At 36.4% G+C, this 20,970-nt stretch overlaps 1 protein-coding gene across 1 annotated transcript; it reads left to right on the plus strand.

Annotated features, from left to right (window-relative positions):
- Nucleotides 1-5,762: 5,762 nt before the first annotated feature.
- On the plus strand, nt 5,763-11,297 carry Top2 (DNA topoisomerase 2). The gene has a single exon (XM_090379836.1). The coding sequence runs from the start codon at nt 6,183-6,185 to the stop codon at nt 11,097-11,099; it is 4,917 nt and encodes a 1,638-aa protein (XP_090235962.1). The 5' UTR covers nt 5,763-6,182; the 3' UTR covers nt 11,100-11,297.
- The last annotated feature ends 9,673 nt before the right edge of the window (nt 11,298-20,970 follow it).

Here is a 20,970-nt window from a genome sequence, read left to right on the forward strand (position 1 = left end):
CTTGGGGACCCCCAGGCACGTGCCTCATTGCCTAAATGGGTAATCCGCCACTGATAATACTATCCGTTTATTTGATACTAGTCAGAAGTACAAAGCAGTAAAAATATTGTAGTAAATCAGTTAGTTGTATAAAAATTAGTTGTATAAAAATCAGTTAGGTGTATATAAATGTAAATACACTGCTCGACAAAATTAACAAAACAAAACGTTTTTCATGATTACTTTATTGTGAACAGTCTCGCCTGAGGCGAATATTTAATATAATAGGCATCCTGGAATGCAAATTCCGAGGCAGTTGGACAACTTGAAGCCGGGCAGTTGCAAGCAAAGGTGGAACTTTGGCTTAATATGTCACGCAATATCGTCTCGGCACTATGGAAGCAGTTTCAGGAGACAGGAACCATTGCAAAAAGAGCTGACCAAGATCGCCCTAGGAATACTTTAATTAGAACAGACCACTATCTGGCTCAACAGCAAGACGGAACTCTACGATGTCTTGTCGTTAACCGTCTCTTGAGGTTGCTGCGGCAGCAGGTGAAAACATTAGCAACCAGAATGCATTAAGAAGGCTCAGTTCAAGTGGACTCTATAGAAGGAAGCCAGTGGTTATATCCCATTAACCAGAGAACCCTAAGTGAAGAACTTCCCTTAGTGTTGAGCAAAGAACTCTCTCATTATTCTATAAGACTGTTTTTATACCTATCGTCACATATGCTTCAGGAATTTGGTTCACCAAAGCTGTTATGGCCTCCAATAGGAAAATACTAGATGCCATTCAGCTGTCCATTCTGCTTGTTACTATCTGCACCTGCTGTATGGTTAGCACCTACTCCTTCCAGATTCTGGCAGGTGCTCTACCAATTGATTTAGAGGTAGTCAGAAGGGGATTGCTATACCAGCTCTCAAAAGAAGTTTCACATTACATCCTCAACTACACAACCAACCCAGCTAATTGACGTAAGGAAGGAAAGCAACGCCTACTTAACCACTTGAAGCAGGAGTGGCAGAGCAGGTGGTCAAACTCTACAAAGGGTGAAATCACCTGGAAAATTCTTGCGAATGTAAACATGATCTTCCCCAGACCTCCTCCATGGTTCTCACTGGATTTGTATACAATTTACCTACTTACTGGCCATGGATCTATTAAAGCCATGCTAACATCACTGGGCATTATTGAAGATCCATCTTGTGCTTCTGGGGGGCTGGATAGCTAGTACCATCTTATGTATGATTGTTCCCTGTGTAGGACCTTTGTTCTACATTAAACACCAGAATCATGTACTTACCCAGAAATCAGGAATTCCACTTACTGGACAATATACAGGAGTATACTGTATTTGCTGATTTTGCTCAGGAGTTCTTTGCAAGACGAAGAAACAATCCTAACATCTAGCACCCTAGGAATATACATGCTGAAGAGCAATCACCGAAAAGTGAAAAATATACATCCAGCTGCTGATATCAGGACCTACTAATTGCGACAAACACCTGGATGTGATTAAATACCTTGATGTGACTAAAACTCCTAAAGAAGGCAGATGGACAAATATCTGGACATGGCTAAGTCACTGAGGGGACTTGGTCTCCTAACCATGACCTGCACATCTTCAATTGTGACAGTTACTTGGACGTGGCTAAACCACAGAAAAGGACTTGTCTCTGTCCATGACTTCTGTGCCAAGTGACGATGAATACCAGACTCTCTTGTCTAGTATCTTTTGACTCCCATTCCCTTCGCCTAGTGGAGTTGTTTATTCCACCTAATAATTTTGAGGACGCCTTCTTCTATGCCTCAATATTTCTTACTATTTCCCCCAACTTGACTTTCATGTTCCCCAATCTCCATGCATATATACAAGGTGTTTAAAAAATGAAGGTCAATAATTTAAAGGCGAAAAGTACAAACTAAAATTAACAAAAAAGTCCCAGTGAACATTGGGCCTCAAATGAACCGTACTCGAGATAATGCACATTTTCTGTTAAGATCTGCCACTGACTTTGGAAGTACTAGTTTAGTAAAACGAATGTATTATCTTATCTTTAATAAAACCATCCTTAGCAAAGGATGGTTTTATTAAACATAAGATAATACATTTTTAATTTTTGGTTTCAACACCACAGGATTTTACAGATGTTACATATTTTTTCTAACACCCTTTCCTCAACATCAGGTATTATGCTTCTGGGTCTACATGCTTGTACTCCATGTGCGAAGCGCCCATGTTCTCTAAGGCGTTGATGTAGCCTGATGAATATGCGCTTGTTGGGCTGCCTTCGGCAGGGAAATGCTTCTTGGCACCATATGGCTAATAATGATAATGATAGATATGTGAGAGTCTGTCACTGAAAGCTCAGGCAATTAGGTGGCAGGACTTGCCAGAGAATAATAGGCAGTCTGGCTTGCCTCCTAGCGGTGTATGGGCAACATGGGATCCCATTAGGATTCCTGTGACCAAAGCCACATCACGACAACAGAACCCAACATACTACTTCTCATATACCACACACAATACTTTTTTGTCTGGCTTTTACAGAGTAATGTTACTTCACAAGAATACTTATGGTGCAGTTGTGAGAAACTACCAATGGTGCCCTCTCCCCAGACACTATGTACACTATATCCCATTAAGCCCAAACCACTGCAGAGCCCATGGAAACTGGTACCATGAATGCAACTTGGAACCCTACAAATGGGGTACAGTTGTGTTCTCTGATGAGTCCCGTTTTAGTCTACAACCAGATTATATTCGCTATTTCATCTGGCGACAACACGGAATGCGGTACAGTCCCTCCAATATCAGAGAAGAAGATGCTTACGGTAGAGGTAGTGTTCTATTGTGGGTCAGAATAATGATCAAAGACCGCACCCCTCTTCATGTTTTTGTTAGGGGAACCGTAACTGCTCAGAATTACCCAAAAGAGATCCTAGTACCCTATGAACGACTTTTTAGGGGTGGAGTTGGCCCATTTTTTTTCCCTGTATGACAACACCATTGGATATAGAGCTCAAGTGGTGGAGGAATATATTGAAACTGAATATATCCAAAGACTGCGTGCCCAGCACGATCACCACACTTAAATCCAATCGAACATGTGTGGGACACACTTGGACGGCACATGGCATGCCGATAGCCTCAGCCACTTGGCGAGCTAAGGTCTGCGCTGGTGGAAGAATGAGATTTGTTGCCACAGAACCTTATAGACACCCTTTACATCGACCATGGTTTACCGTTGTCAGGCCTTGTCTTTGAGAGGATCATACGCCGCACTGATGTCATGTGATCATATTTTCGAGCATCTTGTATCGACTTCTGTAATGTGACCTTTTTCGTAAATCTTATATAACCCCTATAAATGTCCGTTATACCTGTCCGAAATTTCTGCTATCTCCCCATTTCCATGGTACACCACCATACCAATTTTTTTTCAGCTTCATCGCAAGCTGCACGAATTACACCACGTTTTCTTCATGTTCCGTTAATTTTGCCAAGCAGTGTATATAAATCATCATGTTCAAGTTAAACATAAGAAAAGCACCTGGGGTGGATGGGATCTATCCAGTTATATTAAAGGAGGCAGCAAAGCAACTAAGCAAACCCTTAGCCATAATTATGAGAGCATCCTTGGACCCAGGGGAGGTTCCCACGGACTGCAGATGTGCAAATGTATCCCCAATTCGCAAAGGGGAATCGAAGGGTGACACGAGTAAATACAGACCAGTTAGTTTAACTTCTGTTCCGGGTAAAATTATGGAGTCACTGGTTAAAGTTGCATTGTAGGATCATCTAGACAAGACTGCAGCAATAATTCAGACACAGCATGGGTTTGTTAAGGGAAAGACTTGTCTGACAAATTTGATAGGATATTATGATGTGGTTACAAAGGAACTGGATGCAAAAAATAATTTTGATATCATATATTTGGATTTCAGGAAAGCTTTTGACACTGTTGCGTATGAAAGACTATTGTACAAATTGGAGCAGAATGGTATTAAGGGTAAGTTGCTAGAATGGATAAAAGGATGGTTAAGTGGGAGAAGACAGAGGGTGGTAATCAATGGGTGCTGCTCTTCGTGGACTAATGATATTAGTGGAGTCCCACAGGGTTCGGTTTTGGGTCCACTGTTATTTTTATATATTTATCAATGATATTGATGAAGGTATATCAGGCTTAATGTCGAAGTTTGCAGATGATACAAAGGTTGGCAGGGTTGTTAATGACAGCAATGGCAGTATGCTACTGCAACAGGATCTAGATAATTTGGGCAGATGGGCTAAGTACTGCATATGAGTAGAAGTACGACCAGAGGAACGTACCAACTGTGTGGTACTAAACGTAAGGTGGTAGAAAATGAAAAAGATCTGGGAGTAATTGTGCAGTCATTTATGAAGTTTTCTGAGCAATGCAGACAGGCTACCAGAGCAGGTCATGGAGTTTTGTCAATGATATATAGGAATTTTGCTAGCAGGGAAAAGGAGGTGATTGTCCCTCTGTATAAGGCAATGGTCAGGCCACGCCTTGAGTACTGCGTACAGGTCTGGAGGCCTCATTTTAAGAAGAATGTAGATTTGCTTGAGAGTGTACAGAGAAGAGCAACAAGATTGGTGAGGGGAATGAAGGGATCCTCCTACCAAGACAGGCTTAAGCAAATTGCAGTGGCTGGAGACTAGGCACCTGCGCGGTGATCTCATTGTGGTGTATAAGGCCTTGAATAGGTTGAGCACGCTGAATTTTGATGGGATCCTTCCACTTGTTCAGATTACGAACCTAGGGGGGCATAAATTCAAATTAAAAAAAGGACAGATGTAGAATAGATGTGTGGAAATTTGCTTTTAGCCAGCGGGTGGTTAATTGCTGGAACAAACTTCCATCTGTCGTTGTGGAAGTTGATAGGTTGAATAAATTTAGGGAGGAACTGGATAGGAATTTAGAGCGAATGGTGTGATTTTTTTTTTTGGCTGATGCTGCATAAGCTTATACATTTGCTTTCTTGCATCACATGCCACTACTACTACTACTACTATTAGTATTAAAACGAATACAGGAGGCTCTACCGTACTTTGTAATAAGCTGTGACAGATTCCATGTTATCATTATATGATTAATATTTTATTTTATTTTTACTAATATAAGCTGATGTTTCTTTTCAGTATACCTTTAAAACTTTCAATATTAAACCTCCTATACAATGTATAATACGTTTCATTAATGTGGGTTTGACACATGCACCAATATAAAGGTCAACAACATTCTTTCTATTCACTGCATTTCAGCTATTTACAACTGCTATCCATCACTTTGCCAATTGAGCTAATGACCAAACCATTGATAACACAACATACCATTTGAGAACAAACCTAATATCAACGAATTCTTCACCTTCCTGAAAAGAATTAAAATGTTTTTCCATTTTTAATATGGACATTGGCAGGAGCAAGATGGTGTTTGCTGCTTTACTGCCATAAAGTTCCAATAACAGCTTCACTGTGCGGATTTTCATTTCTTTGTTATATTTATGCCTTCGTTTGTGTTTACCAATTGAAAGCAACATTGCAAGAATGCTTTCCATAGACTTCTCAACTTCACAACATTCCGACAACTGCAGAATATCCACGTGTATACGATAAGTGACAATTATATCTGTGAATACCGAAAGTGGCGCTGCGAACTTCTTTTCCATTGGTCAAGTTTGAATTACAGTCCTTGTAGTGATTGGTTGCCGGGACGTAGTTGGGAAAGCTCGGCTAAGCAACGAATAATTCTCCATACCTCGTATTTTTTTTTCAATTTTGTGTTAATTATTTTTGTGCTATTAAAAATACAAAAGTGTACCATGAATCAAAAAGGTGTTAATTTAATAACATTATTTCCCCACTGTCCTAAATTTGTAAGAATTTTGTAGGAAGTGGAGGTGTTATACTTTACAAGAGGTTTTACGCTACCGGTTTTCTGACATTAGGTCGAGACGTACAAAGGGACACTGCCAGCCATTTCATAGGAGTACGTTAGGCCTATTGTAGTGCTTCAGAATACTGTGCTGCTTTCCGGAGTAGCCGAATCATACACATTAATGTTGTAGCGTGAACTTAAGAGGTAAGTTCGCAAAGTTTTCACCTAATAAACATTATCTTTATGTTGACATTCAAGTGTTACTCAGGATTCTGCAGCAACGGTATCCACAAATGAGTGCGCAAAATCCACTGCAGACAATTTTCAACAACATGGCCTCTAAAGTTAAAATTCCAAAGCTAGATGAATTAGATCCTGAAAACGCACTAATTGCCGCAAAAACAGATGGCTCAGGGGAAACGAAATCAAAAGGTAATAAGAACAGACTTTCTGTAGAACGAATATATCAGAAGAAAACCCAATTGGAGCACATTTTGCTCCGCCCAGATACCTACATTGGTTCAGTTGAACCAGTTACGCAAGTAATGTGGGTTTTCGATGGTGAAGAAAATGGAATGGTTAGTAGAGAAGTAACTTACGTGCCTGGGTTGTATAAGATTTTTGATGAAATTCTTGTAAATGCCGCTGATAATAAACAACGTGATAAAAACATGGACTGTCTTAAAATTGAAATTGACCCTGAAAATAATCGAATAAGTATTTGGAACAATGGGAAAGGTATTCCAGTAGTAGAACACAAAGATGAGAAAATGTTTGTGCCATCACTTATCTTTGGCCATTTGCTTACCTCATCAAATTACAATGATGATGAAAAGAAAGTAACCGGTGGAAGAAATGGATACGGTGCTAAACTGTGTAATATCTTCAGCACAAAATTCATTGTTGAAACAGCATGTAAAAGCTATAATAAAGCTTTCAAGCAAACTTGGAATGACAACATGGCAAGAAATACTGAGCCAAAGATTACACCCTTTAAGGGCGATGACTATACATGTATCACATTTTATCCAGATCTATCAAAATTTAAGATGGATATCCTGGATAAAGATATAGTGGCTCTTATGTCACGTCGTGCTTTTGATGTTGCAGGTTCAACAAGGGGAGTTAAGGTGTACTTAAATGGTAAGCGATTACCTGTAAAAGGTTTTAAGGAATATGTGGAACAGTATATAAAAGGAAAAGAAGATGAGCAGGGTAATCCTTTAAAAGTTGTTTATGAAAGTGCAAATGACCGTTGGGAAGTTGCTGTCACCCTTAGTGATCATGGTTTTCAACAAGTGAGCTTTGTTAACAGTATTGCAACAACTAAAGGTGGAAGGCATGTAGATTATGTAACAGATCAAGTGGTCACAAAACTAGTGGATGCAGTGAAAAAGAAGAATAAAGGTGGTGTGCAAGTAAAAGCATTTCAAGTGAAAAGTCATATGTGGATATTCGTAAATTGTTTAATTGAAAATCCAACATTTGATTCTCAAACAAAAGAAAACATGACACTTCAGCCAAAATCATTTGGCTCAAAATGCCAACTTAGTGACAAGTTTTTTACTCAGGTATTGAAATGTGGTGTTATAGAATCCATCATGGCATGGATGAAATTCAAAGCGCAGACAGAACTAAATAGAAAATGTAGTGCCACCAAACATTCAAAGTTGAAGGGAATTCCAAAATTAGAAGATGCAAATGATGCAGGAACTAAAAATTCTATAGACTGTACCTTAATATTGACAGAAGGAGATTCAGCCAAATCTTTGGCTGTTTCAGGACTTGGAGTGGTTGGTCGAGACAAATATGGTGTATTTCCTTTGAGGGGCAAGATGCTTAATGTGCGAGAAGCAACACACAAACAAATTTTAGAAAATGCAGAAATTAATAATATAATAAAGATTATGGGCTTACAATATAAGAAGAAGTATGAAAGTGTTGATGACTTAAAGACCCTTAGATATGGCCGCTTGATGATCATGACAGATCAAGATCAAGATGGGTCACATATCAAGGGATTGTTGATTAATTTTATACATCATAATTGGCCAAGTCTCCTCAGGTTACCATTTTTAGAGGAGTTTATTACACCAATTGTGAAAGCTACAAAAGGTAAGGAAGAAAAGGCATTTTACAGTCTTCCTGAATTTGAGGAATGGAAGACAGCAACATCAAATTGGCATACTTGGAAAATAAAGTACTATAAAGGGTTGGGTACCAGTACTGCCAAAGAAGCTAAGGAGTATTTCTGCGAAATGACTCGCCATCGTATTAAATTTAAATATCAAGGAAATGAAGATGATAATGCTATCCAAGTAGCTTTCAGCAGAAAGATGGTAGAACAAAGAAAAGAATGGCTCACAAATGGAATGGAGGAAAGAAAAAAGCGCAGAGAATTAGGATTACCCGAACTTTATTTGTACGGAAAGAACACTACCACAGTAACATTTAATGACTTTATTAATAAAGAGCTAATTTTGTTCAGTAACATGGATAATGAACGCTCTATACCCTCCTTGGTGGATGGACTGAAACCTGGACAGCGTAAAGTTATATATACTTGCTTTAAGAGAAATGATAAACGAGAAATCAAAGTTGCACAGTTAGCAGGATCTGTAGCTGAGCATTCAGCCTATCATCATGGTGAACAGTCATTAATGTGTACAATTATTAACTTAGCTCAAAACTTCGTTGGTAGCAATAACATCAATCTTCTTCAGCCTATTGGTCAGTTTGGTACAAGATTACAGGGAGGTAAGGATGCTGCTAGTCCTCGATACATCTTTACTATGTTGAGTCCTTTAGCTAGGCTTTTGTTTTCACAACTTGATGAACCACTCCTGAGGAATCTGTATGATGATAATCTGAAAATTGAACCAGAGTATTATGTGCCAATTATACCTACGGTGCTAGTTAATGGATCTGAAGGTATTGGAACAGGATGGAGTACAAAAATTCCCAATTACAATCCAAGGGAAATTGTATCTAACATCAGATTAATGTTAGCTGGAGAAGAACCAGTGCCAATGAAGCCATGGTTCAAAAACTTTAGAGGCACTATTGAACAGCTTGACAATCAGCGCTTTGTTATAAATGGGGAAATTGCTATTCTGGGTCCTAATAAAATAGAAATTACGGAATTGCCAGTACGTACGTGGACTCAAACGTATAAAGAACAAGTCCTAGAAGTAATGCTTCATGGCACAGAAAAGACTCCTCCATTAATCATGGACTATAAAGAATATCACACAGACACAACTGTAAGATTTGTTATCACAATGAATGAAGAGAAGTTATCCCGAGCAGAAGAACAAGGTCTACACAAAGTTTTTAAGTTACAAACAACATTATTTACATCCTTAATGGTATTGTTTGACCACAAAGGGTGTTTACGAAAGTATGAAACCCCAGAAGAAATCTTGAGAGAATTTTATACTCTTAGATTTGAGTTCTATGGAAAGCGGAAAGACTATATGGAAGGAATGCTAGGTGCCGAATCAAGAAAATTAGATAGCCAGGCTCGCTTTATTCTGGAGAAAATTGAAGGCAAGATTGTTATAGAGAACCGCAGAAAAAATGAAATAATTCGTACTCTTCAAGAAAGAGGATATGAGTCTGATCCAGTAAAGACATGGAAAGAGGAACAGAGAAAAAGTGAGTTAGAAGAAAGGGAAGAAATAGATAGCAGTGATGACGATGATGAGAGTCCTACTTCAAATGGTTTGGACTATGATTACTTATTGGGATTAAGTTTATGGAATCTCACACGGGAGAAGAAGGATGAAATGATCAAAAAACGTGATGAGAAGAGAGATGAACTTGAGAAACTAAAAGCAAAAACACCATCTGATCTCTGGGAAGAAGACTTGGTAAAGTTTTTGGAAGAACTTGATGTTGTAGAGCAGAAAGAGCACCAAGATGAGATTGCTGGCTTAGCAAACAAACCATTGAAATTGGGTAAGAGTGGAGCACTTGGTGGTAAATCTAAACCTCGTAAAATGCATGAAGAAACCAAACCATCTCCAATGGGTGAAAGAATTATTCCTCGTATCGATCCTGATCTTCGAAAACGGGTAGAAAAAATTCCTGGAGCAGCAGGTGATGGAAAGAGAAGAGGAAGGCCAAAGAAATCTGAAGATGGTGGGATAAAGAAAGAAGGTACGATGGACAGTGAGGATGGGGAACTTGCACCTCTTTCTGAAAGGCTTGGTAACTCTCCAGATAAACTCCAGGAAACTAAAACCAAGAAAAGGGTGAAACAAGGCACATCTCCTTTTAGATCAAATTCTAAAAAGACATCATCTTCACCAAAGAAGAAGAAAAAGAGAAATCCATGGTCGGAATCTGAGTCTGATGCAAGTGTGTCTGATGCCTCTGAATTTGGTGACAAGGAATTTGTTCCTGCTGAAAAAAGAGGAATTGCACCACGTAGGGCTGCTGCTGCTAAAGCTAGGTATACTTTTGACAGTGATGATAATGAAGAAGAGGATCGTTTCAATATGCACAATGAAATTGAAATGCAAAATCCAGATGGAGGTGGTGGTGATGATGCAAGTAGTGAAAGTGAACTTGAAGAATCGGAAAAGAAAGTTGTGGAAAAACCAGTGACAGTTGCACCCTTTGGCGATTCTGACAATGATAAAGAAGTTAATGGAGCACCTACAGATCAGGTTACTGTTTCTTCAGATAGTGATGAGAGTTTTGCTCCGGAGCCAAGGAAACAAGAGCAAAATCTCTTTGACAGTCTACTTGGTGATGAGAAAACTTGTGAAGAAAACAATGTAGCCCCATCAGTTACAGCTCCTTCTGTTCCTTCTAAAACAGTAGATAGTGACTCTAGTGATGGTTTAATGGTAGAAAAGAACAAACAAACTGCTAAACCAGCACCCAAAAAGCGTGCAAAAAAACGGGGTGATTCAGACCTTTCTGAGGACGAATTTAGACCAAAGCCAAAGAAATCGACAGCAGCCCCTAGGAAACCAGCTCTGGGTCTGAAGAAAAAGAAACCACCTAAAGGCTCAGATTCAGATGAAACACCAGTAGAAAAACCGAAAAAAAGCAAGAAGAAACAGGTGCAAGAAGAAGATATGGATTCCATTGCTGATCTTGATCTCGATGCTCCTCGTATACCGATGGCACGTTCTGCAAGAGCCCGTGCTCCTGTCAAATACAATTTTGGTGATGACACAAGTGATGAAGAATTTTAAAACATTTCAGGAAATACTTTTGTAATTAGTATTATGAACATTTAATTTTAACAAATATAAAGGTGGCTGAGTAAGTTCAAACACAAAGTTTTACTACAACAGTCTTTTATATAATACGTGTATATGCCCTATTGCTTATTAGTTTTTATGAATTTGTCAGGTGGTGACAAGGGTATTTATAAATATTTATGTATCTATATGGACTTCTTAGGGTTGGCTGTGTGTTTAGTTTTCATAATTTCTTTATATATATATATATATATATCTATATATACCTTTGTATATATAGATACATGTATAGTGAAGATTTCATTATATACATATATATAAAATGAAATCTTTGCTCCTCATCTTATATTTGAAGGTGATTTCATTTTTAGACAAACTTGATGTGTTTAGCTTACTCAGCCCAGATGTAGAGCAAAGCATCTTTGTCAACCATGTGCCGAGTGCTTTCTTATTCTCTGCTGACATTGTTTATGACTTCTTGTTTTGAATGATAGTTATCGTTTAACACATTTATATAGTGGACATTCCTTAAAAATGTAGAGAATGTTTCTTACTGTCATTTTATTTGTATGTTGTGCAGTATTTTTCTAGAAATTAACATTGAACTGTGACCTGTCATATTAGTGTTCTAAAGTGGTTCTCATTACTCATTGTCATTTGTTCATCCTTCATCTTTACTTCACAAACTGTTGTGCAGTGACCCATGTAATATGAATTTTATTGCTGTTTGGTTCTCAGATACTCATGGCAATATATGTATCATACATATATATATAAATACATACATACATACAATGCCTCTGTTATTTGTATAAAAATTGGATTTTAATTGACTACCATTGTCATGCTCATTATTTGTAAACATTGTTCTTAATTAAAATGGTGTATATTGCTGATTACGAACATTTGTTGTTGATGAGTGTCATAATAAAACCGTATCTTCTCCTTAAAATATCTTTGTTTGTATATATCCTTCTGGCATTGTATATTAGAAACTGATTTGGCTATATAAAATGCAGTTATAAGCAAAAAATAAACTGGAGCTTGCTCCATGAATACCCCCATTTTCAGAAAAGAAAAAAAAAAAAAGAGAGAGAGAGTGAGTGAAATGTTATAATTTCTCTAAGATAGAAATTTGACAATAGAGTTGATACAATAATTGCTGGAATTAATAATTAGGTTTTACAAGAAAACATTGTGACTCAGTATGCTTATTGAACAGAATGTTCTTTGATATCAAACTAAATATATGACATTAATTTTTAAAATTAAAAATTTAGAATTTTAAATTAATTAAAACTGTTTTGACCTACTGGATTGTCTACTTTTACCTGAATCTTACTAATGATTCACCCACATCATTTTAATGTGCTGCTGTTTTTTATTGCTGGTTTGTGATAGTCTGTTTATTCACTTCAGCTTATAACAGTTCGAGCCATAAAAATAAAATTGATTGCCACACCAGATTTCAGTTATAGCATGCTACACAAGGGCCCAATCACCTAGTCATCCATTCCTTTTATTCTGATTTTTTTTTTTTTTTTTTGTTTTGTGCAATGAACAGAAAGTTACCATCTTTCCCATGTTTTTCTCAACTTGCAGCTACTAAATGGTTTCATACGAGTTGATACGACAGGTTTATGTGAAGACTGTAGTCTTGGGTAATTCATCAAAGTAGTACGTAGATTCTCAGTATTGTAATAAATTTGTTAAGGTTATATTAATAATAATTTTTAAAAAAGTTTTAACGTTCTGCTTTTTTCTCTGCCTTCCCTGGGTATAGACAATTGATTTTCACATAACATGAAGCGTTTGTCATGGTGTTTGGGTTATATGATGTTATATTATATATTAAAATAGGCATAAAGAGATATTAATTATAATTTCGATTTGCTGGCATGGAAGATAGTATTGTTCAGAGGAAACATTTAATCTCTCTCTCTCTCTTTTTTTTTTTTTTTTTTTTTGTATTAGCACTAATCAGTTGTAGCCAAGTAATGATCATTTCAGGTCTAAAAATTCTCTGAATGTGATTGCACTTAATAGATAAATTGTTTTGTTGTCCATTTTATTGCAGACCGGGGTTCGAGCCCGTCACCACCAAATACGGAGGATGCGGAAAGGTCAGGAATGACCACTGCATATTCACGGAGCAATATGGCCTTAGTTGCTAATGCTCCTAAAAACCAAATAACAAACAATTTTATTGCAAGATGATCCATCAAAGTTTATGCTAATTAATAACAGTGGTTTTACAGATCTGCAAAAATTTTTCATTGTTTTTATTCCTTCCATAATCCTTAAATGATTTTGAAAATAACATACACCTACAATTTATTCCAATAATATCAAGTTTTTTCTCTAGCCAAAAAATACATTACTTGGTATTATTTATTATACTATGGTTTCGGGAGTTGAAATGTTTCAATGATGAAGGATTTTTTTTTTTTTCTTAATTTATGAGTTATGCTATTAAATTTACACTTGGTTTGGTTTTTGTGTGTTTCATGAGACATACTGTTGTAGTAGCCAAGAGTAACAACTAGCCATATTGATATCCATCCTCCCCTTGATTTCTCTGCCTTGATGATCTGTAAATTGTCCTCCTTGTTCTTCACCATGACCAAGATTTTTTTGGGAAAGTGGTCTGAATAGGAATTTAAGGACTGGGCCTCTAAGACATATTGCTACCAATTTTTGAAATTTAGGCAGTATCTTTACAATGGTAATTTTGAAAACTAGATTCTTCTTTTTCCTTAAGAAGTTCTGAGTAACATTTTTGAAGCCATCCTTTGGTTTCCTTTCAACTTGGTCATTGTTCTTTCAACCTACTTATTCAGTGTTAAATTTGCGATTTGAGGTCTTTCATTCTCTAATCTCATAGGTGGGGCTGGAAATTTGCTTCAGATATACGAGGAATGTTTGAAAAGTTGAGACGGGCTACATTGTGTGTTGCATAAAGTTACCATTAAACCTAACATATTTGCAATCGCTGAAAAAGTGAAGTACATTTCATTATGTTGCATGCCAAAAATGTTTTGTATACTTTTAAAGGGGGAATTCCCATCAGGGTCAGTCATCTTGAAACAGGGATCAGTGGAGAAATTATATAATAATATTGTTATTTACTATGTGTTATAATTATTTTATTATTTTTAAATAAATAATTAACTATTATTAACAGATTTTTCTCTTCATTCATCCATTAAAATTAAATATATAATATCGGTGTAAATACACCATAGTTAACCCATAGATTTGAGCTACGATTGTAGCGTAGAAGGCATCGTTTTAATTGTATCTCATAATGTGGTTGCCTTCACAACAAGATAGCTACTATTGAATTACTTCAAATAAATAACGCTTCTCTAGTAGAGAAGACTACTGTTATTTATTTTCAGCGTACCACCACCCAGACGATCATTTCGAAGCTTTTTGGCTTCGTCATCAGTGGGCGGGTAGGTAATACAACAAGCCATCTCAGTTGCGAAGTTATATCCACATTATGAGAGATGCCAGAAGGGTGTGGTGGTAATGTATTTGGAAAATTAAATGCACTAGGCATAAGGATTATGCCTCATCTGGCATAATCCTTATGATCGTCTGGGTGGTGGTACGCTGAAAATAAATAACAGTAGTCTTCTCTACTAGAGAAGCGTTATTTATTTGAAGTAATTCAATAGTAGCTATCTTGTTGTGAAGGCAACCACATTATGAGATACAATTAAAACGATGCCTTCTACGCTACAATCGTAGCTCAAATCTATGGGTTAACTATGGTGTATTTACACTGATATTATATAGTTAATTATCAAAACCCATAAGGATTATGCCTAGTGCATTTAATTTTCCAAATACATTAAAATTAAAATATGTATTGGATGAGTAGGTCAGCAGTTAAAAAAGGTTGTGAACTCCTGTTTTAAGGCAAAGGTGTGAATTTATGATTAAATTTTTTGTAAAGCTGGGAAAGTGCAGCCGAAAGACTAGAACTTATCCAGCAAGCTCATGAGCTTAATAGATTAAGTAGGACATTGTTATTCAGGTGGTGAGGCATTTTGGTAGAAATGTGGAGATGAAAAAAGCCATGGCCACTACACTGAAGAGCATCTTGAAAAACAGCCTGTTCTGTTTTTAAGAAGTGGATAAACTGTTTCAAGAAAAGTATTACATGTGAAGCTCACTATTTTGAAAAAGCTTTGTTTCTAACACTCCAGATAATTCTGATTTCAAATAATAGACAGTCTCAGTACCTTTCAAACATTCTGCATACTTAGAGTTTATGGAAATCCTATATCATCTGTAAACTGCTTCATCAAGCCTAGTTTTATGTGGAATGGAGGAGTAATAACGTTTGGTTGGTTAGCCAACTTTTTTGTGAATATTTTTCAAACCAAGTGCTAGACTGCATCTGGGTAGACACAGCTGCTTCTTCCGTTGCTGACTTCTCACAATATACAAATCAAGAGGCTGCTTACCTGGTCCCTACCAAATACACTTTTGAAAATTAATACTTTTTTGCTGTCCTATTCACATAAAAATTTGGAATTTCCCCGTAACCAGGCTGCTGATTGAGTAGCTTGGTTTTTCAAAGCCCAAAATTTTCATGTTCTGTTAAGTGAAGTGAATGAGCTATATGAAAAAAAAGTGGGTACTATTGTGAAGAACACCTTTTGCTTTTAAGCAAACGTGCTTAAAAAGTTTGCTTTTAAGCAAAATATTAGTCTAATTTTACTACAGTAGACCAGTGGACCTTCCTTGATAAATATGAAATGAATTTTATCCCTTAGTTTCCATACTAAGAAAGGGATGTATGCAGAGCAAGCACATTCTGGGTGTGGATCCAAGAACTTCCACTTCCCTCTCCAGTAACTTAGTTTACTTTATGCAAAAATCCATAGTTCACAGCTAAGATATTCAGATTGATGGTTTGGCTTTATGGCACATCACTTTCAGTTGTTGCAGGTGCCTGTTCTTATAGTGGTAATAATAGACTGATTATGAATGCATTGTATGTATGGCACATTAACAAAATATACATAACCTGGCTATATCTAGAATGCATGGATCTAGTGTGCTGTGGATTGTATTGAAGATTTAAGGGCTGGATATGAAGCATCCTGTTTATTTTTAGTGTTATAACCTTTGTACGTTGTATAAATAATAGTAGCAGTCATTTTAATATCAGGTTTGTGCCAGACTAGAGATTCAAAAAATATGATTTTTTCTTGATCCCATTGTCTCAAGAATTCAACACAAAAAGAAACAGAAGCATGACTTACAGATGCAATTATGTAAGGATTATGCACCTTTTGTTGTTATGTGAATCTGAAATGGATATGGTGAGGTTGCAATAAATATTAATGGGGAAAAAAAGGCATAAAACTATAAAAATGTATAGTCTATTGACATAATATATATGATCTATATCAGTGTGTATAAGTTTGCATTGCTATTTGCAAAAATTCTCTTGTATAATGTAAATCTCTTTGGTTTCTAAAATTTTTGCAGGGAATTTAAACCATTCTGTAAATTAGGCTAATCTCAGAACAGTTTTTTTTTTTTTTTTTTACTACAGAAACTTCATCAAAAATAAAATTTATTCTGTTAAGTGAGGAAAAATGTCTGGTAAATATCCATCACAAGCTGACATTCATTGCCATATTCTAAGAATAACACTTTGTTACGGAGGTCCAAACTTACACATTATCACATTAATTTCTACTCTTGTGCCATAGCTTCTAATGCCTATGGCTTTTAATGTATACTCTTGTCTCCACCCCTCCCCTTTAAGTAACTCACCCCCACAAAAAAATTGCTGCTGATAAAGTTGAGCACTACAGAAGCCAGTTTGTTTTTGCAGTGAAACTACCGTTTGGTAACAGTTCACCTATCATTGCCATTATTGTTTGTGATGTAAATATATTGGCTCCATCTTGTTTATACTGCAATTCCTGTTGATTTATTTCCTGCAGTGATGACTCTGTGGAAGTTTTGGATTATATGACAGTTACCTTTTTTAATCCGCTATTAGTATTTCAAATTCTTTATTAATTCCTTAATGTTTTTTCATTACAGAATCAGAAATAAAGAGGTCCTGTCGTGTGCTCTTAATACGTAATAACTTATTACCAGAATGTACCGACAACTGTGATGTGAATAGAAACTATTCAGTGAATATTATCCTATGTTAAGATACAGTAGAGTGTCAATAATTCTAATTGGGACTGCGGGTAGTCTGGACTTCGAATACGTTTGAATTTTCGAACTTTTCAAAAATACTGTTCCAGAGACTTAAAAAAAGGGTTTAATAAGTTTAGAAATAAAAACGCTAAGTTGTACTTACGTATTTTTATTCATATGTAACAAAAACAATGGAACTTTCAGCCACAATAACACATATGTAAAGGATGTGTGAAATGTGAATTTTTTTTTTTTTCTGATGCTGTATGATCTTGCATCATATGGTAATAGGCCTTTAATGAAAATAATTACTTATTTTTTGCTGCACCATTTTCGAACCTTGTTTCTTTGCTGCCAAATCTCTCACTCTTTTCAGCAATAGTAGTTGAGCTGGACAGCATTCAGTTTGTTGATTTTCACGTATCATAAAAAATTTTGTTAATTAGTACTTTGTGCTTTATATCTTAAAAGAGCACAAATTGTAAATTTGTGCTTTATATCTTAATTTTTGTAGCCTCTGGATAATATTCTGATTTTCGCTTATTAGAATTGCCATTTAATAGAAACAAAATGAAATTCGCGCATGTGATCACAACTGGCACTTACTGTAATTATTTTATGGCACCAGCATAAAAATTAAATAAATGCTGGCTTATTCGGATTATTGACATTTGGATTTTCAATGCTCTACTGTATTCTCAAAAATATTCTCCAAAAGAACTCAAAAAAAAACTTGCACCGAATAGCCCCAGTTCTAAATTTCCCCCTAACTTTTCCCTATACAAAATTTTAAACCCAACCTAACCCTTCAGTGATACTAAAACAGTGCAACCCAAGGCTGCAGAGCATCGATATATATCTTGCATTGGGTAGTTTTATTGTTAACACATGTGTGTTCAATAAGCAAGTCAGCAAATGTCCAGGCTTAAACAAAGGTTTCAGGTGACTGTACCAGTTAGATTTGTTTCATCTTCATCATTCATGAAAAGGTAGTTCTGTTTGCTAACAACCCTTCCCATTTCACCTGTCCAATTCCCTCTGATAGTTCATTTAGTTCTTCCTCGAATTTATTTAAACTATCTATCTCCACAACAACGGATGGAAGTTTGTTTCAGCAATCAACCACCTGCTGGCTAAAGGCAAACTTCTGCATATATATTCTGTATCTGTCTTTCAATTTGAATTTATGCCCTCTCGTATGCGTAGTCTGAGCAAGAAGGATCCCATCAGTGTTGAGCCTGCATAATCCATTAAAAGCCTTAAACACCTCAGTCAGATCCCCTTGCAAGTGCCTAGTCTCTAGATGCTGCAGTTTGCAGAACTGAAGCTGATCTTTATAAGAGCACCCCTTTGTTTCCCTCACCAATCATGTTGCCCTTCTCTGTGCATATTCCAGCAGCTCTACATCGTTCCTAAAATGAAGCCTCCAGACCTGTATGCAGTACTCAAGATGTGGCCTGATCATTGCCTCAATCGGATAATCAACTTATCCCTGCTAGCAAAATTCCTGTATATCATTGATAGAACTCCCATGAGCTGGCCTGGCAGCTTGTCTGCACTGCTCAGAGAACTTTATATCTATATCTAACCCTAGGTCTTTTTCATTTTCCATTACAGTACTCTCTGGGGTTACTGCTACCCATATGCAGTATTTTGCACCTCGGCACCTCCGTAGCCAGGTGGGAAGGAGCAGCAGTGCGTAGCACACGCTTCTTGATTAGACCGGGGTTCGAGCCCGTCACCACCAAATACGGAGGATGTGAAAAGGTCAGGGAATGACCACTGCATATTCCCGGAGCAATATGGCCTTAGTTGCTAATGCTCCTAAAAACCAAATAACAAAAAAACAAAACAGCAGTATTTTGCATTTAGCACGTTTGGTATGTTCTCTCATAATACTCTTGTTTTCCTAAATTTGATTTCTGTATGTAAAAAGTTATATCTGTGACATTTTGAGAAAGTTTCAAAGGCTTAACATAACAAAAAAATAAAAAAATAATAAAAATAATATATATATATTATTTTTATTATTTGGACCATGGAATAAAGGATTCCATTCCTACAAGAATAATTTCACTGACACGACCTGAAGAAACATTGACATATTTCTCTTGTAAAACATGCATTTAAAAACTTCACAATTTGATATATCTCTCTATACCTTAAAGTTTTCCTCCTAATGATATTTATTCGAGCCACTGGGAGAAGAGAGCAGTGCGAATAAGTCACTACAAATGTGCAGGTAAATAATTACATAGGTCATTTCCTAATTAGATATCGATCAGTGCGTTATGTTAGTATATTTGTATACTGTTATTATTATTATACAAATAGTAACATTATACAATACAAATATTTACAAAATATTAAACTATTAACAATCATACCTCTATGTTGATGAACATCACATGGAAGGAACACAAAAATGGTTACTGGCAGACACTTGCTGTTGACAATGTAGAGTGCTACGTGGCACGCATGCCAAAGTTCGTCGCATTGAAAGACAGCTGCCTTCATAACGTTCATCAACCTCATGCACGAGGTTAGTGAACTTTATAGCATCATTTGATGTATCATTGTAATATTAGCTGATGAAGTGACCCAATATAGTTTGTATATTTGGAAAAGTTTAGTATTTTTTAAATATTTGTATAGTTTGTAAATATTTTAATCCTGCTCTTTCGGATGCAACAATATTCCTCATGCATTATGGAACCCGCAGAAAAAGTAAGCGCAGGTAAATAATTACATAGTGATGTTTATTCCACCTTGAGAATGCCTTGTGGTGGGTGTGGTGTAGCCAATGGGAGAAGATGGATGCAGGTCACGTGGTACAAGTGGGTGGGGTAATTACATCAGTACGGATGCATGGTAAATAATTACATAAGTCATTTCCTGATTAGATAAAGCATGCGCGGGGGCTGGGTGAGCAGGGGCAAAGCCCCCTAGTTATTATTAAGAATATTATTGAAACCTGCATTAAAAAATTGTGTAACACTAGTTGGATCTAAATAAAACAAATGTGCATTGAAAAATAAATGTTTTTGACAGTAAAATACAATGCTTTGCTGAATTTGTAGTTGAACTATGATTGGATGTAAAATAACCCTGTAAGGGATCCATGCATTTGGACTAGTTTGGGTAGTCTGAGTAAGAAGATTCCATAAGTGTTGAATCTGCATAATCCATTCAAAGCCTTAAACACCTCAGTCAGATCCCCTTGCAAGTGCCTAGTCTCAAGATGCTGCAGTTTGCAGAACTGAAGCTGATCTTTATAAGAGCACCCCTTTGTTTCCCTCACCAATCTTGTTGCCCTTCAGTATGTTCGGTATGTTCTCTCATAATAGTCTTGTTTTCCTAAATTTGATTTCTGCATGTAAAAAGTTATATCTGTGACATTTTGAGAAAGTTTCAAAGGCTTAACATAACAAAAAAAAATAAATAAATAAATAAAATATATACAGTATATATATATATATATATATATATATATATATTCTAAGGAAGGAATATTTCTCTTGTAAAACATGCATTTACATGTTTTTCAAGAGAGAAGCATAATAATTACTTATTAATTTTGTGCATAAATGCTGTCTTCCTATTGGACTAAGACACAAGTTGGTCTTAGCCACCCATTGTGTGATAAGGACAGTGAGTATGTAATTAGCAGTTATGCACA

The sequence above is a fragment of the Mastigoproctus giganteus genome, chromosome 8 (genome assembly GCF_048544385.1).
Source record: "Mastigoproctus giganteus isolate SK-2022 chromosome 8, ASM4854438v1, whole genome shotgun sequence".
In the NCBI taxonomy this organism is placed as follows: domain Eukaryota; kingdom Metazoa; phylum Arthropoda; class Arachnida; order Uropygi; family Thelyphonidae; genus Mastigoproctus; species Mastigoproctus giganteus.

Coding starts and splice junctions, on each gene's coding strand:
- Top2 (XM_090379836.1), top strand. CDS start 6,183: ATGAGTGCGCAAAATCCACTGCAGACAATTTTCAACAACATGGCCTCT.